We start from the raw sequence: 23,355 nt of genomic DNA on the forward strand, positions 1-23,355 counted from the left end.
TCATGGAGGGCGTAAAATCGAGGTAAAGATCCGATTGGCGCTGTGCTTACCATACTTGCTACATACTTAGCGCGCGATACATGAAGTTGCGGCAAGTGGTAAGAGTAAGGTATGGTCAAACAAGCCCCCCGTCTTGCGACGTCAAGCTTTCGAGATGCTTTTTGCTTACTTTGTGCAGAAGACGGCAGCGGTGCTTTTTAGTTGACTCAGGCTGGCGGCCTGATCGTGGACGCCTGGTATACTAAAGGCCGGTTTGTTGACTACGCAGCGTTAGGAGTAGTCGGGCGTCGAGCTGATCCTGCGCGTTGAAGGACCGGCATAGGCCGAGGCTAAGATGTGTGAGATGGGATTTTGGAAAGTCATGTTTGGGTAATGTGATACTTTGCTTGACCGTTAGATATTGTGGGTTTGATCAGATTTGGTGGTGATGGATATGGCAAAGTTGAGGAGAATTACAGTTCTCGTGGAGAAATAGCACGTGTATGCTCTGCGCTTTTAGTAATTAGACAGCAGGCTGAGAAATGGAGTGCAAGGTTAGATGTCTCTTTGAGGCAGAATCTCCACTGGGTCATACATATCTACGCACATGAACTGTTCCCCCACTTGGCGTGCTTGTCGTGCGTTGCATCCGCCATGACAAATGATGATAATACAGCGTTCAACTAGTACACTTTGAAAGCGACTAAACGGCGTAGCACAGTATCATGCCTGTGGTAGACTACCAAAGCAGCATCGCGGGACGTCAGCACTGCCACCGCCGCCATATCAGCATCTCCTTGTGCAGTTAGCTGCACCGGGATTGGGACTCGCGCCTGCATCTGGTTTCATTTGCTTGTCAGCCCTGCACGTGCGGGCAGGGCTGGGGCTGATGGCGGGAGACGCGCATCTATGTAGTCCATCCCATCCTTTTCAAGACAGTTGTCCAACCGCGCGCAATGCTGTCTCGTTCGGGTGCAATCATCGCCTAGGTTAACCGTTGCTCAGGCTTGGTTTATTATTAGCTGGGTGCATCATTCTCCGCCCCGCCATCATCAACCTACTTCGCGGCGGAGCTGGGAGCTGTCATCATTGCAATGCCTAACTTTCCATGGACAAAGTCGAACCGGTCGCACCACTCTGTCGATAACGCCGTAAGGGATCAACCGTCGCCTGTGCCATCTGCAAAGGAAGCCAGCGACCAAGCCGCAGCAGCCCAGCGATACCAGGCCTCCGACGCCCATCAGCCGCCTGTCCATAGCCAGCAACCTTCTCTACAACCACCGACCTCTTCTGGAAGTACCCAGGGCCAATACAGCGATTACCACTCGCTGCGAAATGCAACTCACAGACTGAGTGCACATCTTTCCTTAGGCCAGCCATCGCAGAACTACCAGCTACAGCCTAGCCCGCCGCCTACATCTCAGGCAGGCCACGAATCGCCAAACCACGTCCCCTACCAGCCTCATTCTCCTCCTCCTGCATACAGCAGCCCAGAAAATAAGAAGCAGTCACTGCGCAGTCGCATTGCAGCTGGTGTCAGAGGACACAAGGACGAGGAGCCCAAAGCTCAGAAGAACGGCCTAGGCAGGCGACAGTCGGTACGGAAAAGCGACCCTCGGGCGCACGAGTATCACGCACAGGCAGAGAGCCGCCCGCCGCATTGGCATCAACACCAGGGGTCCTCTTCCCACTTGCCCTCATCGCGAGAGCAAGACGAGAACAACCTTGATCCGTTCCTCCAACAGGAAAGCGACGAATCCCCTCAAGTGCCTCCCAAAGACACTAAATATCAACAAAACGTGCAACACACTCAGCCGTTTGCTGCGCAGTTGCACCAGGAACCCTACGTTCGGCCCCCACTTGGCAGGGTGAGCACAGAGGGCAGCTATTCGACCCAAGGCGGGGTAGATCAGTACGGCCCAGAGCAACACCAAGGTCAAGGTCCACAGCAGCAACAACAACAACAACAACCAGCGCAACAACAGCAACTTCACCGCAAGCAGCCACAGCACAGCTACCAGCCCACTACTCAGAGTTCAACGGGGTCAGGCAACTTTCAGTCGTACGTTCCACAAAACGCGCCAAGCGCTTTGTCCCAGACCACTCAGCCGCATGGGCAAGGGGCTCCAATACAAGACATTCAACAGAACTATTACCAGTACCAGCAGCAACAGCAGCAGCAGCAGCAGCAGCAACAGCAACAGCCTCCGCCAGCACATAGTCAATCATCGCTAGAGAATTCCCCTCAGAGCCTGCATCATCAGCAACAGCAGCAGCCTCACTTTGCATCTCAGCTTCAGCCCCAACCAGACCAGCGCCAGCCTCAGACTGCTCTGCCGATCGCGCAACTACAGACTGAACTGCACCACCCACAAGCCATACGACAGCACAATCCTCAGACTGTACAACAGTCAATCGAGCCACAGCAGTCCCAACAACGCCGACCGCCATCGTCCCATCAGTTTGCCCCGCCGTCGCCTCTTCAGCCCACGCCCTACCAACACAACGAATCGCAGCAGGGAAAGCGCCCTCTGTCTTCGGAGCTAAACTCACTGAACAACGCATCGCATCAGCAAGGGCAGGAGGGCATGACACCAAGTGCTCAGGGCAATAGCAGAACTACTGTGAGGAAAGTGAACGAGAGTAGCCAGTTACAACCAGGAGCACCGTCGCAAGAGTCAACTCAGCTCCAGCCCCCGTCCGCTCAAGGCCAGACTTTCGGCCAGCCGCCTGTGTCTCCGGGCCTCGCAACGTTCGACGCCAACGTCGTACCCACAGCCTCTCAAGGACAACCATATCGAGCTGACAAGCAAGGCCAACAAGGCTCAGAAATGGGGCGGGCGACACCTCCACCGCGCGCATCTGCGTCCGAAATGACCGACGAGGAGATTGAAAAGATGATAAAGGATCATGATGTTTTACGTAAGTACAATATTCCGAGAGAGAGATCGTTGCGTTTGACAGGCTGCAGGTGAAAAATATCAAAAAGTCAAAAGATACTTTTTCGAACAACAAACCCAAGTCCACCAACTACAGAACACTCTTGCAAATCAGCGTTTATCTGTTTCGCGCACATCATGGGACGACAGCGAATATTCAACCCGCTTCAATCGCTTGGACGGACTAATAGCACAACTGTCCTTTTCCATTCGCAAGGACTGGAAGTCAATACCACAGTGGCTGCACCCAGTAGTCAACAAGACAGCTGTGGAGACCGGCAAGCAGGAAATGACTGCAGTCGGTCGTGCATTCATCTCTCAATGGCTAGTGGAGAACATATTCGATAAATACTTTCATCCGGATCTTGAGCCAGCTTTTTCGACACAACTGCAGTCGATTGTGTCGAATATCCGGAAGTTCTCGCCTCCTTGCCATAGTGCAGAAGATGAAGAGTCACTTGCTGCGAAGATCGTCAACTGGCGGCTTGCTACACTAGAAGGCCTTGCGGATACTCTGAAAGCACCACAAGCGACTACGTATCGAGAGAAACTGACTGAAACGCTCAATGAAAAACTGATCGCGTCTCTTCAGATTCACCTGAATGACCCTGCGCCTCCGGACCTGAATGGAGGTGTTCCAATGATCATTGAGCTTGCTATCAGTATTACCCAACATTTGCCATTAGAAAGCCGAGAAGTACAGATTGAGTACTTTCCACCGGGCCATGGCATTGTGAGCGACTTGATGAAGCTGGAATCCGGCATACCCGCCTTAACAGCTCCCATAGTCGAGCTGGATGATGCTGACAGAATTTCCATCAGAAGCATGGCATCGAAGCCAGATGATGGCGTCTCCATCGCAGAGCAAGATCAAGTTCAACCGCAAGTTGGTCAGACTTCAAAAGAAGACAAGAAACGCAGCATGTTTGGGTTCGCCACGTCCAAGAAGGCAGGAGTCACTCCTGCTTCCCTCGGCAAGCGAGAATCTTCTCTTGGTCAAGGAGGTAGCCAGCAGAGTCTGACACAAAACGCACCAGGCAGCTCGACTAGTACGAAAGACGAGTCTGCACCACCTCGCGTACGCTTGGCTGTCGGACTCGCAGTGCAGATTCGCGGCAAAACAGTTTTGACCAAGGCTCCTGTGTACAGCACATGAGCTTTCTAGAGGTATCTACGATGAAGATGATGGCTGATGCATGTTTCGAATTCAGTGATTTGGCAAGCAAGCGTTTGGGCATTTTCTTCACCATTTCTTCATATACAAGTTTTTTTGCACGGCTGTGTTTTCAGATTGGACATGCTTTCTCCCGAAAGCTATCTGTCCATATACCTTTTGTGCTGTATTTTGATGTGCATACAAACACCCCCCGCTGTTGGTGCGTTTGGATGTGTTAGAAATCAGGTCTTTGGAACTGCGAAGCACAGTGTCCTTAGCTCAGGTTACAATGACTCTGAATGCATCTGTCGAACCAGATGAGCTGTTTTAACTACGAAGCCTGTGCATATGAGCAAACGAGCCTGGAGGCCAGGCGGACAGCGTTCACGCTAGTTGCGGCCAATTCGAACGCTCATTGGCTGAACGTCCGTCGTTCCCTTTTGTTTACCGGACACAAACACCACCATGACAAAGCCACTTGAGACGACCGCCCATGTCCAGCGCAATGGAGAATATGGAGATATCCCAGCAAATTAAATGTACATCTAATAAACAGACTATTCTACACAGCAGTTACTGATCTGCACCAGCCACGGCATTGTCTGTTCCCTCGCCGACCGCGACACATACTGCCTCTGTCAACGGCGCACGTTTGCAAATCCGATACCTCAATACTTTCGAGGTGGTCCGTAATATCGCCCTCCCATCTAGCCATGATTTGCGCTCCTCGAAGATTACCTGGTCACCCCCAGTCATCCCGTCCTTGACCTCATCAACACGCACATCTTCGCCCACCACTACACCTCCCCGTCGATCATCACGGACACCACGCCCCTGCTCGAATCGCGTCCTCATATCCGACGACGACACAACGCGCGTTTACGATCTCCGCGACGAGAAATGGAATGCCGTGATTAGCAATGGCTCTGGTGGCATGGGGAAGAATGTCCATGTCGAGTTTGGAGGAACAGAGGACGAGGTGCTTGTATGGACCGACTTTACCGCCTGTGTTAAGATATGGTGTTTGAAGACGGGCAGGGTAGTGGAGATACGCGATCCAAAGTTTCCTGGTAAAGATGGCAAGGGCTGGGGCTACCGACCTGCTGACAATACTGGATTGAGGAGTGGACGGGGACAAGGGCGTGTTCTAGCATTATTGTGTCGTGCATCAGGGACCGATATCTTGTTACTTCTTGCACCGCAGACGTACAAGGTTCTGAATCGAGTCGAACTCCCTACTACAGATGTCGCTGGTCTGAGATGGAGCCGTGACGGGCGCTGGTTGGCCATCTGGGACGCTGCGTCTGCGGGTTACAAGCTTTGCATATATACGGCAGATGGGCATTTGTACCGCACCATAATCCGCGAAGCATCTGAGGACGTCAGTGAATGGGATGTAGAAGGCCTAGGCATCAAGAGTCTAGAATGGGTCCCTGGACATGAACGTCTCGCAGTTGGTGGCTGGGACTGTCGTGTTCGCATCCTTTCTACACGCACATTCGCACCCATCCTATTCCTCGACCACACACCCGTCATCGACGTACCCAGCGCACCAGTGTACACAGAACAAGTCGACAACCTGGGCACCCGCAGCTTCACGCTCACGCCACAACCTGCCACACCTCCCAAAGCCGCTCTAGAAAAGAACGAAAATGCGCTCCTAAAGCAAGGCATCGGCATGCTCAGCTTCAACTCCGAAGGCACAATGTGCGCAAGCAGAGATGACAGCACTCCCTGCACAGTCTGGATCTGGGACTTGCGAAGTCTCCGTCCCCGCTCAATCCTCATCATGTACGCGCCTGTCAAAGCGCTCCTCTGGCACCCTTGCGACCCCAATCGTCTCCTTATACAGACTGCACACGACGATCCAGTCGTGTACTTGTACACAGCTTCACAGCGCTCCCACTCAACGTCATCTTCATCGGCGAATTCATTAGCGACAACACAACATCCACCATCCATCCTCTCTTTATCCCCTCACATTGCTAAACCTGCAGTCGCGACTCCCGCTCGCTGGACGGTATCCTGGCTCTCGGGTCCTGCGGCTAGTAATAAGAAACCTTGTTTCACGCTCGCGCATACTCAAGCTTCTGTTGTTGTATGGCCAGAGGGCAAAGACCAGATTCTGCGGTTTGATCATGAAGAGGAAGAGGAGGGCGAAGAAGAGGGATCAGATGATAGTTTGTATGATATCCTGACTGGTCGGACCCCTGTGCCGGGTACGAGGGATAGTATGGAGGAGGGCGAGTTTGGAGATAGTACAGGCACAGTACAGGAGCTAGATGATACGTTTAGATCGCGGCAACACGCACATGAAGATGGAGGAGATGGAGAACACGAGTATTTTGAAGAAGGTGTGTTGGGAGATAGTGGCATGAGTGAAATGTTTTGATTTCTCCCTCCATCTTCGTCCATGATAAAAAAAATGTATATACCCCCTTCTTCTTCTTCTTTTAATCAAACAACTCTATTTCTTACCCTCATCCTCAAATCCCCACCGCCCCGTCTGATCCAGCCCTAACGGATTATCTCCAGTCTGCTCCTTGCCCGCAATCTTCTCGGGTTTACTGTAACTATCTACGTTCTTGCCGCCCAGCAGCTCAGAGCGCTCTTCCTCGTGGCCCATCAAGGGTCCTAGAGCGCCGCGCGTGGTGCCGCCGAGACCCTCGCCCAGGGGGCCGGTCACGAATTTTTCGAGGGGCGCGCCGACGGGGCGGAGGCCTGTGTTGAGGACGTTGCCTTGAGAGATGATTAGATTGTGGGTTAGAGGTGGAGGGGGGAGGGAAATCAGGGGATGGGAAGGGAGGAGGAAGGGGATAAGGAGACGTACCGATTGGATCTCCGATTGCGCTCAAGAGGCCCCCGGAGCCTTTGCTCTGTTCCTCCTCTTCGTTTTGAGGCGAGGTGGGGATGTGGTCTTGCTGGGGTTGCTCTTCTTTTTTGTCTTGCGCCATTTTTGATTTCTTATTGACTGAGCTAGGTTTTTGAAGCCCCTTTTTGTTACTTTCGAGTTAGCGAGAAATAGTGTATCACGCGATTTCTTTCAAAGACTTTGTTGACGTTGGATGGTTTTCTGGTGCTCGGTTTATCAGGGATAGATCTGGAAATGTCCGGTTTGTGGTTAGTATGAGTTGGGAAGATAGGGATATTTAACAAGGTACACTCACATATAGATTTGATGACTTGATGTCTGTTCAGCTCGAGTTCAACTGGCCCACGGCGTGGTTATGTGTTACTGCGCAGATCAAGCTTTGGGGCGGGCTGTGACGTCACTGGTGGCTTCATGAGCGTGGGAGTGTCGACGCGTTACAAGATTAGCGGGGTGCGGGACGCGACAGGGGATCGACACCGTTACAGTCGTCATGCATAATCATCACAATGTTCCTTTGAGTAACGATGTATTTGTTTTGAGAATAGGAAAAATCTACTGTACAGTGTCTGAGCGAGTGTGCATTTACAACCCCGAAAAGTTCGAGTTTTGATCAATCCGATACTAGTGACGGCTCTCATCATCCGTCATACGTAATTCCTTCAAAAGCAAGAGGGTCATCAAAGGACAAGGATCTCTGACAGCCACTGGCCTTGGAATCCTTCATGTGTATGGCTGATAGACGTAAGAGCAAATAATCAATTTCGTAACCCACTGTTGCTAAGCCGGTACAGCAGGTAATAGAAGGAGTAGAATGACACAATTCCGTTTGTGCAACTGCTTTTGCCGCATGAGATACGGAAACAGAGGAATAAGAACCGTTACATGATCTGAATCCTTGGTTAGTCTCATTCTAGCACCTACTCGGATAACTCACCTTTAGTCAAGCATGTTGAGCTGGGTTATCCTGCGACAGTAGGACGGGCACCTGCATCGATATTTTCATTAGTATGGTGCGCATAGATGGCAACATCTATAACAGTATTGTTCTTATATCCCACTTTGGGGAGCCGACCGACACGATGGAACTTGCAGGCGCAGAGAAACTGGCCCTGCCATCCGGTTTCTGCATGCTCTCCATTCTTGTGGTGAACGTTGAGTAGAATCGTTTTGATAACCCTGGATGGCCCGGTCTTGAGGTACTCGAAGTTGTTGATGTACTGATACCCGCCGCGAGCGCGGTAGCTTGTGTCCGCCATCTCTAGAAGACGATCCACGAGACACTTGCCAATACCTTTGCTCGTATAGCCTGGGTGCACGAATAGCTCCATCTCAAAAGTGTAGCGAAATGAGGATGCCTGGCTGCAGTAGTCATCCAAGCTGATGAAGCCCACAATCTTTTCGGTGACATAGCCGGGAGTAACCTTGGACTCATTGCTCTTTGAGATTGCGACCAAGTATGGAAGGCCTGCACTGGTGACAGTGTTGATTCGTTGACGGATATGATCTTCAGTGCGTCCGTCAAACTCGGTTGCGTAAATGGTATGCTCGACGTAGTAGTTGTAAATCGCCTGCTAATATTGTTAGTTTGAAAACTTTACATCATTGTCTATTATTTGCCACGTCCATCAGGGATTGTTTAAGTTCAGACTTACTCCAATGCCGACAACGTCTGCTGGCTGGACAGGACGAATGTACATGTTGGCCTGGGGGCGCAGGCGACGATCTTCCATTGCTTGCATTAGAAACTTTGAATTCGGGACTAGACGATTACGTTTGGCCAACAAGCGACGTTCCTTAGCTTCCCTACGTTTTTGTAGGTCTTCAAGCTTTTCTGCAGCTGAAGCCAGCATCAGAGGAGTGGTAGGATGCTCTGCATCGGTAGGGTCGATTCTTGCCTCCGGCGTTGGTAGACCGTTCAGGTAACAACTCCTATGCTTGAGATGCTGTTCGTCCTGACCATCCTCGTGAATCGCCTCGGAATAGACCACATCCTCATACATCTCCCACCAAGGTGCATGACCGGTAAGGTCCATATCATCTAGTGGCTTTGGGTCCGATGTAGAGATTGTCTTCCAAGACTCTCTCAAGTTACTGCCCTCAACCTTCGCCTCAAGCCAGTAACGAGGTGCCAGCTCTTTACAAGGTCCGTCTTCGGGACTGAAAGTACTGAGTGGGCAGTATATGGATCTGGTGCACTCCTGTGAGTGCCCATTCATCCATTGTTCTACGTTTGCACCAAGGTGACGGTCTTCGTGTCCTCTCCGAGCGGACCACGATTCGGGAGCAGGTAGCCAATCGCCGTTCCAGTCTAGCAGTTTCTTGACATCGTAGTCAGGGTCTCCGTTGCTGTCAGACCAGCAGTTGACACCACCATCGCTATCGCTTCTGTCGGGAATATACTTCATGTCCCTTTGTTTTGGCCAAGGCTTCCTCTTGTACGGCTGAGGGCCACGATTCCAACGCGGGTTAGCAGTTTTCTGATGAGCATGCGGATGGTTGATTTCAGGTCCGTTCCAGCCGCCCCAGACGTTTTCGGGGGCAATCATGTCTTGATTTTCATGCTCTACAGGCTCATGTGGTGTGGTTGCTGGTGAAGGTGGTGTTGCCTCGCGTATGTTTTTTTGGTTTCTTGGGTCATGTTAGAAGGGCGGAGATACAGAAAATAGCAGTCTGAACCTGCAATTTCAGGAAGAACTTACTGAACCGACTCGGGCTTAGTAGCAACTGTGGATTTGGACTTGTTCGAGGAAGAAGGCGAGCCATTGGTGGCAGCATTATTGTGCCCTGGATCTATCGTCGCTTCGTTGGCAGAGGGACGGTTGCGCAGATGTGGCGGAATAGAGGCCTTGTTGGCCGGGGGACAGCTGCGCAGGTGTGGAGGAACATAGGCTTCTTTTCGTAGCATAGTCATGTTTGTCTCTTTCTTTCCACTCTTCTTGTTGCGCGTATATTTTTTCTGCAAGAAACCTGGAGGGTTGGATGCGTTTTTGGTCTCGTCTTGATTGGGCAACGACGTCTCGGCAAGTGCAGCTGGACTGACGTGGCGAGGGGATGGTAAGGTAGTTGGCTGCTGCGCACGATGTTTGCGTCTGGAGTCAGGCTGGGATGGTAACTCAGTTTGCTGTACTAGCACGCTGTTTTGGGTATGTTTTGCTATTGCATCCGCTTTCTTATCAATTTCGTGATGCAGTAGCTTCTTGATAGGCCGACGGAAGTGATGTTTGTGTGGCCTCTGTTTCGTCGTTTGGGCTTTTAGCATACAAGCGCAGGATAAATTGGAATGGGGGAGGGTGGGGTAGGTAGTGAGTAATAGAGAATTATGATGAGGTGTTGTTGAGAGCGGGGAATGGTGAGGGTGTTAGAAAAGTCTACTGTGGCTTTCACCGCGGTTGGCGTGTGATTGTAAATGGACAGTGAGACATGATGCCGTCATAAGGCTGGCTTCACTTACTGGAGCCTGCGCAAAGTCTGCTTCCTGATGCGAAGTCATTTCTATATTTTTCTGTTGCTTCGGCATATCGGTGTGGGTATCGAGAGATTCCAATCTGGTCGGTTCAAGCTCCGGCGGCTGCGAGAGTGAAGTGCAAAGATGCGAGTCCTTCATGGCTGTGCTCCTGATACCAACCTTCTTCGAGTGTGTAGAAGGAACGAAATATCAGGAGAGTTCTAAGCAAAGCAAGAGGAATCGACGAAAAGCAGAAGGTGGAGAGATGGAATGGCAGACGATGCAGCCTTGTATACACTTGCACGGAGCTGCCCAAAGCATACAGTGAATGCTTGTTCACTTCACTTTACTTCACTTTCTTTCTATAGAATAGGTGCATTTATTGGTGAGGCGGCGCTCATGTCCAACGAGTCTTCACATGCTAAGCAATCGTTTTGTTTGTAGGAAAGAGCATACGGGCGAGCAATACAGCTGTCACCACTGTGAATAGGTTACGCGATCAGAACGCTCGCCATGATGTCTCAATAAAGTAAAGGAGGAACTACACCTCCCAACTGGTTCGAGTCATCAACGCAGTGTCGATCATCTGACAAGGAAAGACGTTGCCTCTGAAGAAGCGTAGCGAGTTGGCGTTGAATGCATGCGTCCGCAAACGGCTTAGCTCGAAGATGGCTCTAGGAAGCCCATTGTCACTGTCTTGCTTCTGCCTAGTAGGACCATTTTCTCAGATTTTGAGCAGCGCAAGATGCTTTCGATATTACGGAAAGCTCGTTTGAAGGACAAGGAGATGCGCATCCTGATGTTGTGCGTGTTTGCAAAAGAACAGTTGTGGCAGGGACTGACAGCACTAGGGGTCTGGACAATGCGGGCAAGACGACTATTGTGAAGAAGATCATGAATGAGGATGTCAATAGCGTCAGCCCGACGCTCGGTTTTATCATCAAAACAATCGAGTACGATGGGTACGTAGGGCGAGCTGAGTGCACGAGTCCGGGCTAATGAAGTAGTTACAAATTAAACATATGTACTTTGACCTGCTTGCTCGGCACGAGTGCATGCTGACAGAACAGGGGACGTCGGCGGGCAAAAGACGCTGCGGACATACTGGAAGAACTACTTTGAAAAGACGGACACGCTCATATGGGTAGTCGATGCAACAGACAGTGAGCGGATAGACGACTGCAGGCAAGAATTGGCAGGGCTACTGCTCGAGGAGGTTTGTCTAGTCCAAGTACTTATGGCATGGCAAGACAGAATCTGACCAAAGAAGCGCCTCTCCGGAGCCAGTCTGCTAGTCTTCAAGAACAAAAGCGACGTCGCCGGGTCCATGAGCGAGGACGAGATCCGCGAGGTGCGTTGGGCTTGGGGCTGAGGAAACTGTTGAGTGTGGTTGGCAGGCCAATGGTACTAACTGCGCACAGGGTCTGCAGCTGGATGCCATCAAGACACACAAGTGGCACATCATGGCATGCAGTGCCATGACGGGAATGAACCTGCGCGAGGGGCTCGAGTGGGTGGTCCAGGACGCCAAAGCCCGCCTGTTCCTGTATTGAGGCATCGTGGGTTGGAGCGAGGGTCGTATTACGCGTCAGGCACACAGGCACAGGCTGGATGCGGCATCGGACTCGGACGGGCAAGGGGGTAGCGCAGCGCAGCGCAGCGCAGCCCGAAGGGTAGATGCGGGTATTTAGTGCAGTGGTATTGGTCTGGACAAGGTCCAACCGCTGCACGGTGGAGCGGGCGACGCAGCCTCGACGTTGATATGTACGTAGCATAAACAAACACGCTCCAAAGTCGTCTCGAGGACCTGCATCTGTCGCTTTCTTTTGTCTTGGTTCGTTTGACTGTGCGGCCTGGCCTCCGTACCCCCACTCTCCTTCTCTTTCCCTCCTTTCAGCCCTGCGCATCCGCCATCTCAGCCAAGGATGAGGTAGCCGAGTCAAAGTAATTTAACGACCGTTCTACTAGTCTCAGGTCCGTCTTCGTACGTCTAGGATCCCACCCACTGCCGAGCAGTCTCAACCCTTGCACCCACCTGTCGGATCGCTACCGCCCACCATGTCGTCGGACGACAGAGACGTCGACCCATCCGAGTTTGTAGAGCGGATCCGGCGCTTGGGCGACCAGCGAGATCAAGAGGACGCCGAGCGCGTTAAGAAATTAGAAGAGGAGCTCATCCAGGGCCGCAGTGAGAGACTAGCGCGACGAGCAGGTTTGTTTTTTTCTATTCCGTGGTGACTGCACTCGGCCGGGGTTGGCAGCTGCTGATGCCTTTGTCAAACAGAACGAGCCCGCTCAATTTCCCCCGACAAGCCATACACTCCCCAGTCGCCCCGTTCCGTCGTTGGCACTCCCAAGGCCATACAGGAGAAGGCTGCCACGACACCCACTCCCACCATGAGCCCGCCAGCACGCGATGCCGCCCGCGATGATTCGCTGCACCAGCTCACCAGCTCCCCGCCCCCGCGGCCCACGTCAACATCGACAACCATGACCCTCGAAGACATGGAGCCCAAGAAGCCCGCCACCAACGCTGCCGCTCTGGGAAGGTCAGGCACCTTATCATGGAAGCAGCGCCCACAGTCGGGGAGCATACGGCGCCCGCTCTCAGTGGCATCGCGGTCCCCCGAGCGCCCGTCTTCCAGCAACACCCCCGAACCTTCCGAGCCCGAGCCCGAGCCCAGCATGTCGAGAAGCTCCATTGCAGCCTCGCTAGGCGCAAAGGATCCCGCTTTCTTTCGTCAAACGGCTGATATTGGAAGGGGGTCGGCAGCCTTCAGGAAGAACCAAGATGACACTGCTTCAGAAACTGGGTCGGTATCGGGTCGGAGGCAGTTGGCGGGCATGTCGCGCGACTCGACCGCGGAGCAAGACATTGGTAGCCCGCCTGCAGAGAGCGCACGCTCGAGCTCACCGGGCTCACGAGGTGGTTCCGTCCGCGGCAGTACCGTAATAAGTAATCGTTTTTCCACCAGCACATCAATTTCAGGTGGCGATTCGGATTCGGTAGTAAAAGGCAAAACGCCCCTGCCTGTGTTGGATTCGCAAAAGTTCGCTCCACCCTCTGAGCAGGGCTCTTCAGTTGATGGTGGAGACACTGAGCGTGCAGCCCGCGCGCTCGCCATGTCACCGACCCAAGGGAGAATTTCGCCAGAGCGTGAGCGCTCGACATCACCAACAAAGGGCATGGGTGGCTTTGTGCAGAGTGCCATGCTCAAACGTAGTGATAGCGTGAGCAAGCGTTGGAGTACGCAAACACCCCCTGGCTTGAGCAGGCAAAACTCTACCTTGAGCAACCGTGGAAGTGTCTATGGCTCACTCTCAAACATTGACCGACCAATTTTGTCTAGGGACAACTCCATTGAGCCAACCCGCCCTACATCGAGTCGCAGCAATGCAACCATCACCGGTGCAGAAAAGGACAGCGCGCCCAAGGACGAATTTGTCAAGCCATCACTGCCCCGTCATAGCAGAGCTAAATCTGTCGCATCAACCTTCAGCGCAACCTTCAGCGACAAGGATGCCTCGCAGGACGAAACCTCCCCCGCGAGTCCCTCGAAGCGATGGAGTCCCACAAAATCAAGTTGGTTGGAGAGTGCGCTGAGTAGACCAGAATCACCAAAGCCAAAGCAAGCTCCTCCCGCCCAGCCTGCGTGGATGGCTGAGATCAACCGCATCAAACAACAGCGTAGTAGTGTTGACCTGGGCAGAGGCACTCCTTTCGGTGAATCTTCCGGCTCTGGCCGGACATCACCAATCAAGGACATAGTACAACTTAAGCCCGTTGGTCTGCGTCGGCCCGAGTCTCCTAAGAAAGAGGATTCAAGTGTGTCCAATAAAATGGAAACACTCAAAGAGCAATCTCCAAGCCCTGCGTCAGCGGCAGTACCGAAGCCTCTTTTCGCCAAAAAGGAAGAGCCCAAACCCTCAGAAGAAGCACAACCTCTGGAAGAGCCCACAGTCTCAAAAGACTCAAAAGACGTCACGGAAAAGAACCTCGATGATGCACCCACATCTGTTGACCCATCAGCGACTGAAGAGCCCGCTTCAGTGGACGCTAAGCCCGTAGCTTCAAGATTCGCCGCAGATACTGGCCGCAGTATTTCACCTGCAAAAACAGATACGACACCAAAGACGGATTTCCGTGCGGGACTCAAGTCACGTCAGCCTGCATCTGATAGCTCGAAGAAGGACGAAGTCAACGAATTCCAAAATGTCTTTGGTAGGTTAAGAAAAGCAGAGACAAAGAATTACGTTGCCCCCGATATCCTCAAAGAAAACATCACAAGAGGCAAAGGTGCTTTGAACATAACCGGAGGTCCTAAACCTTCGGTCCGAAAGGATGAATTCAGGGAGAGCCTCATCAAGAGGAAATCAACCATCTTTGACAAAGCTCAAGAAGAGGGCTCTGTGCTGAAGAAGTCGGAGAGCTCAAGAGCTTCTGCTCCTGTCCCAGAGGCTATCGCCAAGCAGAAAGGATTGCAACGCAGAGATAGTGAAGCCAGAGCTCCGGCACCACCTAAAGAGAAGGAGCCTATGCCGGAAGCTCTCGCTAGAAGGAAGAGTCTTGGAGTTGTTCGGTCTATGCCTGACAACAAGTCTGCTCAGTCTGCTCAGTCTGCGCAACCTGCGCCTTTGTTTGCCAAGAAAGAGCCAGCCATGTCTGGCAAGCTTGCGAATCGTTTCAACCCTGCGTTAGCCGGTATGCTCGCTCGAGGCCCGCCTTCTCAAGCGACCGACAAATCTACATCAAGTGCTGAGGTAGATGGGTCAATTGCCAGGCCGGCGCAAGAGAGAAACACCGGACCTGCACCAGAACTGCAACATATGACCAAAGGTCGCGCCCGTGGACCTAAGCGAAGGGCACCGGCCTCAAAAAAAGCGGCTGTTGAGTCGGAACAGGCTCAAGAGGAAGTGCCTACTGCTGATGCTGCTGCTGCTCTGCCTTTGGTGAATTCTGAGCCTGTCCTCTCTAGCTCTGAGCCTCCTAAGACTAACGGAAAACCAGAGCAGCGACCAGTAGCGAGGACGCCTGCCAGGCAGTCAGCGACCGAAAAGCCTGTTCCACCAGCCAAATCACCACGGGTATCTTCTGGAAACTTTGGAAAATCCCCTACCCCTGAGCTCCCGAAGAAGCCAGAGAGGATCTCCGGATCTCAAACGACGCCCAAAGCCTCGCCTAGACCAGAATCTATCATCTCGTCCAAGCCTTCGTCACCAGTTATTCCAAAGAAACCTGCATCTTTGGAAGCAGAGAGGCGGGTGTCTGGGTCGCAAAACACACCGACACAGAAGTCCCCATTACCAACACAGGTTGAATCACCAAAGGTGGCGTCATCCTCTCCATCTCCTCATTCTCGATTTTCCCGACCGTTGCCCACATTACCCCCCAAGTCAACAACAGAAAGTCCCAAGTCGACACCACTCAGGAAAATCTCAACCCCCAATGTCGAGATCTCACACGCTAAGGATGACTCGTCGCCTGAGAAGACAACGTTTTCATCAGTCAAAAGTGCTAGCGCTTTGTGGGGTAGATCGTCTGCATCTCCATCACCTGTGCCAACGGGAGCTAAGTCACCAATTAAACTTCCTACACACGCAGATGAACAAGTTGCAATGAAGGATGCTGGTCTAATTCGCTCTGAGGTGAACTCGAAGGCCCTACCTGGCCTCCCTCAAGCTGACCCTCAATCACCTGATGAAGCGAAGGCACTACCTCCAAAACCAAAACCTGTGGGGCTCGGCTTCAGCCTGGGAAGCTTAGGTGGGCTGGTCGCATCTCGGTCACGAGAATCACTCTCTCAGCTGCCCAAGAGCACACCAATGTCACCACCAGGAAGTGCAAACAGGCCATTCTCTGAGCCTCCCGTCACGTCACCAACCTCAAAGAAGAATGATGGCATGTTTGCAGACTTCTTTGACGAAGACCCTGTAACAGAAGGCCAGCTACCAGAGCATATCGACACAATGTACATTCTCAAGTCGCCGCCATTTGACTTGGGTCCCACAGGAAAGATCCGCACTATACGCAAGCAAATAGACGAAGTGACAAGCGATGGAAAGCTTTTGCCTATTCCAGTGCAGGAGGAGCATATCTTGTTCCAAGACTCAATGTATTTGTGTACACATGTGTACGAAGATTCCAAGGGAACCAGAAATATCGACGTCTATCTATGGGCTGGCAATGGTGTACCAGAGCCTACAATAGAAGATGTGCAGATATTTGCAAAGAGCCATGCACGTCAAAGCCAAGGACGGTTGTTGGTCATTCGGCAAGGACAAGAGACACCAAACTTTTTCGAAGCTCTAGGTGGCATTGTCATCACCAGGCGTGGTGTGAAGCCCGGATCGAAAGAGTTTATGCTATGTGGTCGTCGTCATATTGGGCACCTTGCATTTGACGAAGTTGACTTCTCACTCAAGAGTCTCTGCTCGGCATTTCCTTACCTGATCTCCACCTCCGCAAGCAAAGTCTATCTGTGGAAGGGTCGTGGATGCTCCGCTGAGGAGCTGTCTGGTGCACGTCTGATGGGTATGGACCTGGCACCTACTGGTGATTACAACGAAATCGACGAAGGAGCCGAGCCCCATGATTTTCTCAACAAAACCTTCCCACCCTCGCCAGTCCCTTCGAAAGGCCCTGCCATCCCTCGCTCCGCAGACCATTGGCGCTACAAAGCCACCTGCGACAAATATCGGGCGCGTCTCTACAAGATCGAACAAACGACCAGCCAACAGGCAGGCTGGGGCCAAGCACTCCAGGTGAGCAGCTCTTTTTTCGCGCCGCTGCTACGAAGACCGTCTTGGAACGCTGCTGAACAAAGGCCACAGACGCCACTCACGCCCAAGTCACCTCAGAGTACTATCAAGACGGAGATCAAAGAGATCATGCCTTTCTCGCAGAGAGACCTGGAGCCGGAAAACATCTATGTACTTGATGCCTTCTTTGAGATGTACATGTAAGTCACCGTATTTTTGCCTGTCAGCCGTGACATGGATATCATATATGCCGATGGACGTTAACATGTAGCAGTATTGTCGGCCCTTTGTCCCGCACTCAAGCGCCTGCATTTTCCACTGCTCTGATGTTTGCGCAAGCGTATGGTATGCTCGCCGTCTCGGAAGAAGACCGCCCATTTATGCCCGTCACCACGGTTGTACTAGAAGGTGTTCCCCGCGATATGAAGGTTCTGTTCCGTCACTGGGACGACAAACTTATTCCCGCAGCGGGTCTCATGAGCGGAAAGCTCGGGAGGGGGAAGAGCTTGAGGATCGTTGGCTTGGAGAAGGCTATCGAGGGTACGCGGCGGTAAAACGGGGTTTGGCGAAAGATAGATGGAGGCTTGCGTTGTTCATCGTGGCGTTTCTCTTCAATAGGCTGTTGGCAAATAGCCAGCATAGTCGGAGTTTTCAGTTCTTTATGCATATTCATTATGCTTGCATATATCAGGCAATATTTGCCCAGGGCTTTCGTGGCAGTTTCACGGCGTCGTTGCGGATTAGCCTATTAGATCGATGTCATCGGTTACGTCGTAGCCGCGGGACTTTTCAATACATTTGCTTCAGATTCATCACAGACTAGAGAGTAGACGTCCGTAAATCCGTACTGGCGACAGTTGAAAAGATGGCGTAGAGTCTGGAACACACGAATCGGCCCCTTAAGGAGCTTAGGCACAAGCGGCAAACAGATTCGAGAAGAACGTCGGAAATTAGCGATATTTGGAGAGTGGGGAAGTTCTAGTTTCACGCGTGTCAAACGATTTACACACATCCGACCGCCCTACGGCTGTGTCTACCCAAATTCGATCACTGAAACCGATTATCCCGCCGGTATTAGGAAGTAGAGATCCGTATTTAGGTTCTGTTACAGCTTTCATCGATAATGCTAGTCAGCTTAGGGCGTTGGGTGCCGAGCGCGATTCATGTAGTACTATATTCTGGAAGCATCATAGCTTGTGGCGTATCAATGTTTCCATATCCACAAGTGCCCGCAGTGTTTGAGAAACATGAAAAGAATACTGGCCAATGTATGAGAATTGTCTACAGGCGCATTGGGTTATTGCCTCGAGGGAGGAGGCGCAGTGACTGATGAATGGCAAAGAGCGCCTGATTGCATTGTCCTGTTACAGCCAAGGCTACATGCGACTACTAACTACATTTTGTACTCTAACAGGGCCGACGGTTTTTAGCCATCTACCTGACCAGACGCCAGTACTGTCAACCGGTTTACGCACTGTATTTCGAATAGCCGTAGTCACAGGGCACGGATGGTGAACATATTGTAGTATCTTAGGTAGGCCGGTGAAGTACCGAGAAGGTTGCGCTACGGGTCTCCCGTTCCAGCGCAATGGCATAGGGACGCATGACGCACTGCCACTTAGCTCAAACCACACGCGTCCATATTTCATTTACAAACAACCTGTCAGTGCATAACACTATACCCACCGGTACATCCTTTTCATCGACAAGGAAACACAAGCGATCCAAGCCTTGCCCAAGCCTTTTGCCGAGGTAAATAAGCACGACGATCCCTGCATTGCTAGACCACTCACCGCGCTGCTTCCCCACAAAAGTCTATATGAAGGATCCACCGCCGTGATGGAGCTTGATTAACTGTCAGGATGGCGACTTGGCACGCGCCTTGAAATGCGGGATAGTATTACGGCCAGGGGCAGGACCGATTGCGCTCATTGGATACGAATTGATCAAGACACTAGTGTAGACCGATTCAGACGATTCATCCATGGGCAACGAGGGGCGTGAGGTGGCCCCATGACACAGGGAGGAAAGGCCCATCAAGGCAACGGATGAAACAACCGCAATATGTTTCCTGCGGTGTGCACCCAAGCTCTTTAACCGTCTTTGAGTATATAGGTCAAGACTTCCAAGACCAAATAAGCTCACCACCAAGCCTTTCATCTTCAACACTCAAGCAGTCTTTACTTCACTCACTCTCTTTCCAATTCACTCCTAGCGAGAACCAGCTTCTTTTCACAAACACCAACAAACAAACTTCAATCTATCAAAATGGTTGCCTTCACCTCTGTCCTCCTCGGCCTCTCCGCCATCGGCTCTGCCTTCGCCGCCCCCGTTGCCGATGTCCCTGACTTCGAGCTCTCCGCTACCCCCAAGCACTTGGCTGCCCGCCAGGACTACAACCAGAACTACAAGACTGGTGGTAACATTCAGTACAACCCCACCAACAACGGTTACTCCGTCACCTTCTCTGGCGCCCAGGACTTCGTCCTTGGCAAGGGCTGGAGGCAAGGTACCACCAGGTAAGGCCCGCACTTGTTCTAGACCCAATTCAGTCAATACTAACCCCGCTCCTTTAGGACCGTCAAGTACTCTGGTTCCACCACTGCCCAGTCCGGCACCGTCCTCGTTGCTCTCTACGGTTGGACCAAAGGCAGCAAGCTCGTCGAGTACTATATCCAAGACTTCACCTCTGGCGGCTCTGGCTCCGCTCAGGGCCAGAAGATGGGCCAAGTCACCTGCGACGGCTCCGTCTACGACATCTGGAAGCACACCCAGGTGAACCAGCCCTCCATCGTCGGCACGACCACCTTCGTCCAGTACATCAGCAACCGCGTCAACAAGCGCTCCAACGGCGGTACCATCACCACCAAGTGCCACTTCGACGCCTGGGCCAAGCTCGGCATGACCCTTGGTAACCAGATGGACTACCAGACCATCTCTACTGAGGGCTGGGGCAACGCTGCTGGCAAGTCCCAGTACACTGTCTCCTCTGCTTAAATTGTGGGTCCGTTCTTTTCGGAATGAACCAGAGGTTGGAGGATTGTGAAACAAAGGCTTGCGCAATCATCATCTCTCCTGGAGAGAAACAGATAGCCAAGGGCTTTGTAAGGGGTTGACTTATGGGTGCTCTTGTTGTTGCTCGATTGGTTTAGTGTTTATTCTTCTTCTTGATTTGTCAGGGCCTTGACACACCCTGACTTGTACATACTTTTGCCTCCGTTTCTTGTAGAAACGGGACCTGAATATATTGTCTTGCTTCGTCTTGTCTGGATGGCAATGGCAATGCCGGTTATGAACCAAAAAATTACTTGGCCTACTTCTTTTGTGCTTTTCTTATCGTGATAACAGTGACTTTTTCTTACCTGATCCGGTTTTTTTTCAAGTTTCACAAAAGCATGTATTCTTAGTGACAGCTAGACTCCAATTACCGCAGAGAACGCCGGCTCGGATGTCGGCGGCGGTGGGCGGAGATGTGGCATTGTTACTAAACAAGCCTAGGTTGGTTGGCTGGCTGAACAGCCGGTGGCAGGATGGTTTGTCGGGCAAATATTAAGACACACACATCTTCTAACGGTTTCATGGCAGACGTTTTGCCAAGCAAGTACGGGCATCGGGTCAGATCATCCTCATAAAGAAAAATCTTCTAAAGTTAAAAATTGCTTAAGTTTAATATACAATGGTTCTTATAGACATCATGAAATCACGTGGCGGGGCTAAATAGGTTCTTTTTGTTGCCATTTGCTTAATTGAGACCACATATAGAGTCTTGGTAGAAAGGATTTCGGGACAGGGCGGCTCATATAAATCCAACAGGGGGGTTGTTTGTGCCGCCGTGTCATCCGTCGTCAACACGACACAACCTCAACAGTTTCATTGTTGCGGAATCTGGGGCTGGTTTTGGTTCAGATTAACACTGGTTAAATGCGTTTTTGCAATGGTAAGGTGAAAGTCCTTCTCGTCGTGGTTGTACAGATCTCTTGTTTGGGGCAATGGCAGACGCGCCACCAAGCAGTATGTATAGTACATGGTCTGATCGTCGAGTAATGACAGAACCCAAAAATAATCCTCATTTGGTGCATCAACACCTTCAACCTCCTGAGCCATATCCAATTTAATACTGGTTAGAAGAACTGTAAGTGAAAAATTGGGCAGTGTGTTGGCGGTGCGGAACTCTAGTCATGGTGGTCTTCAAGGGCTGGCTATTCTCACACTACTGAGCTCCTGAGCAGCACGAAAATAGATCTGTAATTTCCATCGCTGCTACATATAGTGATTTATTACAGAAATCGTTCATTGTCACTCTGCAGGATGTTGCGATAGCAACAATTTCGAGCAACACGAGCAGTCTAACATGACTCTTTTCGCTGAGCACTGCCGCGTCTAAGGCTACAATTAGTAACTTACGCTCATCAATACTGAAATCTTACAATCGAAAGCCATAGGACTGTATTTGCAAGAGAAACAGGAACGGGTGTGGCAATATCATCACCATACTGGCTTGCACAATATAGCAATGCGTCGATACCTGCAGTAACATAACGTCTTCGCAGGCTTTGAAGAAAGTAGAGCAGTCGCAATGACAATCAGCTCTGCCTATGAAAACAAGGATTCAGAGCAGCAGCTTACTAGCTGAAGATTGCATTTCAGCCAAAGTCAACAGTGAGATAGCCCGACTCTCGCTGTGTTGATTGCAAACACAGATAGCATGACGGCCATGCAGTTCACCGAGATATCCCTCTCGAGAACTCTTCAACCTAAATCTACCCGGTGAATCCTTTGTGACAAAAATAACCCAGTAAAGGCGCACCGTTATTTTAATGTTCTGATGTTCGGTCATGGCGGCGCAAATGCGCAAGGCGAGAGTTGGAGGTCCGTGTGGACGCTAGTTCCAAAACGGCTTGCTAAGCGGATCTACACACTTTGGTTTCTCGCTCATTGACGACTTTGAGATTTCCCACGACAACCTCCTACTCACAACAACACCGTCGCCATGGGTAGGGTAATTCGCAACCAGCGTAAGGGTCGCGGATCCATCTTCACGGCCAACACCCGCCTGAACAAGAACCCCGCCCAGTTCCGCACGCTCGACTACGTATGTTCCGCCGCCCGCGACCTATGGCAAAATTGGATACGTATATACTGGGAACGGAGGGCTAACGGGCACAGGCTGAGCGCAATGGATACATCCGGGGTGTCGTAAAGGAGATCGTCCACGACTCTGGTCGTGGTGAGTAGCTAGTGCCAGAATGCAGAATTCAGGACTCCAATTGACCAATTTTTGAACAGGCGCTCCTCTTGCCAGGGTTTCTTTCCGCAACCCATACAAGTTCAAGCATGACACCGAGACCTTCATCGCCAACGAGGGAATGTACACCGGCCAGGTCAGTATTTTGGAAATTTCCACATGGAATCATGCGCGGGGGGAGAACAGCAGACTGACATTCACCCAAGTTCATCTACGCCGGAAAGAACGCTGCTCTCACCATCGGCAACGTCCTTCCCCTCCACTCCGTCCCCGAAGGTACCGTCCTCACCAACGTCGAAGACAAGAACGGTGACCGTGGTGCGCTCGGCCGTACCTCCGGTAACTACGTTACTGTCATTGGCCACAACCCTGATGAGGGCAAGACCCGTGTCAAGCTCCCATCCGGTGCCAAGAAGGTTCTTCCCAGCTCATGCCGTGGTATGGTCGGTATCGTCGCTGGAGGTGGCCGTACAGACAAGCCTCTCATGAAGGCGTCGCGTGCCAAGCACAAGGTACGCTTTATCCTGGTCGAGTTGATGAGTTTTGTTGCTAACAAAACATAGTTCGCTGCCAAGCGCAACAGCTGGCCCAAGACTCGTGGTGTTGCCATGAACCCCGTCGACCATCCCCACGGTGGTGGTAACCACCAGCATATCGGTAAAGCCTCGACCATCTCCAGATACGCCACCCAGGGTCAAAAGGCCGGTCTCATTGCCGCGCGGAGGACAGGTCTGCTCCGTGGTACTCAGAAGACAAAGGACTAGAGTGGTTTTCTGTGATGTGGTGGCGTTTTTCAACGACAGGAACGACGATGATGCGGTCGGTTATTCTCTCCATACCTCTCTGTGCGGGTGGCCGGGCGTTATAACGAAATGGAAACTTGTCGGCAAGCTAGGCTTTTCCCTACTGTGGCTTGCATACATGATAGGTTCTTTAGGGAATGTGATTCCGATAAAAATG

General features: G+C 51.8%; 8 protein-coding genes across 8 annotated transcripts; 6 read left to right on the forward strand and 2 right to left on the reverse strand.

Annotated features, from left to right (window-relative positions):
- Window positions 1-902: 902 nt before the first annotated feature.
- On the forward strand, window positions 903-4,524 carry COCSADRAFT_112423 (uncharacterized protein). Its single transcript, XM_007699581.1, has 2 exons — window positions 903-2,901; window positions 2,951-4,524. Exons 1-2 carry the CDS (start codon window positions 1,074-1,076, stop codon window positions 4,072-4,074), a joined length of 2,952 nt encoding a protein of 983 aa, XP_007697771.1. The 5' UTR covers window positions 903-1,073; the 3' UTR covers window positions 4,075-4,524.
- A 55-nt stretch (window positions 4,525-4,579) lies between these two features.
- On the forward strand, window positions 4,580-6,466 carry COCSADRAFT_84183 (uncharacterized protein; the record flags this gene model as incomplete). Its single annotated transcript, XM_007699582.1, has 2 exons — window positions 4,580-4,613; window positions 4,665-6,466. 2 exons carry the CDS (start codon window positions 4,580-4,582, stop codon window positions 6,464-6,466), a joined length of 1,836 nt encoding a protein of 611 aa, XP_007697772.1.
- A 75-nt stretch (window positions 6,467-6,541) lies between these two features.
- Window positions 6,542-7,028, reverse strand: COCSADRAFT_24357 (uncharacterized protein; the record flags this gene model as incomplete). The annotated part of the gene is made up of 2 exons (XM_007699244.1): window positions 6,542-6,813; window positions 6,905-7,028. The coding sequence occupies 2 exons, from the start codon at window positions 7,026-7,028 to the stop codon at window positions 6,542-6,544; spliced, it is 396 nt and encodes a 131-aa protein (XP_007697434.1).
- An 877-nt stretch (window positions 7,029-7,905) lies between these two features.
- Window positions 7,906-10,550, reverse strand: COCSADRAFT_158366 (uncharacterized protein; the record flags this gene model as incomplete). Its single annotated transcript, XM_007699583.1, has 4 exons — window positions 7,906-8,514; window positions 8,599-9,574; window positions 9,646-10,046; window positions 10,398-10,550. The coding sequence occupies 4 exons, from the start codon at window positions 10,548-10,550 to the stop codon at window positions 7,906-7,908; spliced, it is 2,139 nt and encodes a 712-aa protein (XP_007697773.1).
- A 586-nt stretch (window positions 10,551-11,136) lies between these two features.
- COCSADRAFT_158367 (uncharacterized protein) lies at window positions 11,137-11,944 on the forward strand (the record flags this gene model as incomplete). Its single annotated transcript, XM_007699584.1, has 6 exons — window positions 11,137-11,195; window positions 11,243-11,353; window positions 11,399-11,415; window positions 11,462-11,607; window positions 11,662-11,742; window positions 11,813-11,944. The coding sequence occupies 6 exons, from the start codon at window positions 11,137-11,139 to the stop codon at window positions 11,942-11,944; spliced, it is 546 nt and encodes a 181-aa protein (XP_007697774.1).
- Window positions 11,945-12,199: 255 nt separating this feature from the next.
- Window positions 12,200-17,833, forward strand: COCSADRAFT_296224 (uncharacterized protein). Its single transcript, XM_007699585.1, has 3 exons — window positions 12,200-12,603; window positions 12,676-17,350; window positions 17,425-17,833. The coding sequence occupies exons 1-3, from the start codon at window positions 12,450-12,452 to the stop codon at window positions 17,702-17,704; spliced, it is 5,109 nt and encodes a 1,702-aa protein (XP_007697775.1). The 5' UTR covers window positions 12,200-12,449; the 3' UTR covers window positions 17,705-17,833.
- Window positions 17,834-19,293: 1,460 nt separating this feature from the next.
- On the forward strand, window positions 19,294-20,465 carry COCSADRAFT_188628 (glycoside hydrolase family 11 protein). Its single transcript, XM_007699586.1, has 2 exons — window positions 19,294-19,669; window positions 19,727-20,465. Exons 1-2 carry the CDS (start codon window positions 19,419-19,421, stop codon window positions 20,145-20,147), a joined length of 672 nt encoding a protein of 223 aa, XP_007697776.1. The 5' UTR covers window positions 19,294-19,418; the 3' UTR covers window positions 20,148-20,465.
- Window positions 20,466-22,089: 1,624 nt separating this feature from the next.
- On the forward strand, window positions 22,090-23,299 carry COCSADRAFT_296249 (uncharacterized protein). The gene is made up of 5 exons (XM_007699587.1): window positions 22,090-22,242; window positions 22,317-22,377; window positions 22,437-22,531; window positions 22,602-22,907; window positions 22,959-23,299. The coding sequence occupies exons 1-5, from the start codon at window positions 22,141-22,143 to the stop codon at window positions 23,157-23,159; spliced, it is 765 nt and encodes a 254-aa protein (XP_007697777.1). The 5' UTR covers window positions 22,090-22,140; the 3' UTR covers window positions 23,160-23,299.
- The last annotated feature ends 56 nt before the right edge of the window (window positions 23,300-23,355 follow it).

The sequence above is a fragment of the Bipolaris sorokiniana genome (assembly GCF_000338995.1).
Source record: "Bipolaris sorokiniana ND90Pr unplaced genomic scaffold COCSAscaffold_4, whole genome shotgun sequence".
Taxonomy (NCBI): Eukaryota; Fungi; Ascomycota; class Dothideomycetes; order Pleosporales; family Pleosporaceae; genus Bipolaris; species Bipolaris sorokiniana.

What these genes read in the sequence shown, in the direction of transcription:
- COCSADRAFT_112423 (XM_007699581.1), top strand. Translation starts at nt 1,074, where the DNA reads ATGCCTAACTTTCCATGGACAAAGTCGAACCGGTCGCACCACTCTGTC. An exon ending in AAAGGATCATGATGTTTTAC is followed by an intron (nt 2,902 to 2,950) that starts GTAAGTACAATA and finishes GACAGGCTGCAG; the next exon opens with GTGAAAAATATCAAAAAGTC.
- COCSADRAFT_296249 (XM_007699587.1), top strand. Translation starts at nt 22,141, where the DNA reads ATGGGTAGGGTAATTCGCAACCAGCGTAAGGGTCGCGGATCCATCTTC. An exon ending in AGTTCCGCACGCTCGACTAC is followed by an intron (nt 22,243 to 22,316) that starts GTATGTTCCGCC and finishes TAACGGGCACAG; the next exon opens with GCTGAGCGCAATGGATACAT. An exon ending in AGGGAATGTACACCGGCCAG is followed by an intron (nt 22,532 to 22,601) that starts GTCAGTATTTTG and finishes CATTCACCCAAG; the next exon opens with TTCATCTACGCCGGAAAGAA.
- COCSADRAFT_296224 (XM_007699585.1), top strand. Translation starts at nt 12,450, where the DNA reads ATGTCGTCGGACGACAGAGACGTCGACCCATCCGAGTTTGTAGAGCGG. An exon ending in GAGACTAGCGCGACGAGCAG is followed by an intron (nt 12,604 to 12,675) that starts GTTTGTTTTTTT and finishes TTTGTCAAACAG; the next exon opens with AACGAGCCCGCTCAATTTCC. An exon ending in GCCTTCTTTGAGATGTACAT is followed by an intron (nt 17,351 to 17,424) that starts GTAAGTCACCGT and finishes AACATGTAGCAG; the next exon opens with TATTGTCGGCCCTTTGTCCC.
- COCSADRAFT_188628 (XM_007699586.1), top strand. Translation starts at nt 19,419, where the DNA reads ATGGTTGCCTTCACCTCTGTCCTCCTCGGCCTCTCCGCCATCGGCTCT. An exon ending in TGGAGGCAAGGTACCACCAG is followed by an intron (nt 19,670 to 19,726) that starts GTAAGGCCCGCA and finishes CCGCTCCTTTAG; the next exon opens with GACCGTCAAGTACTCTGGTT.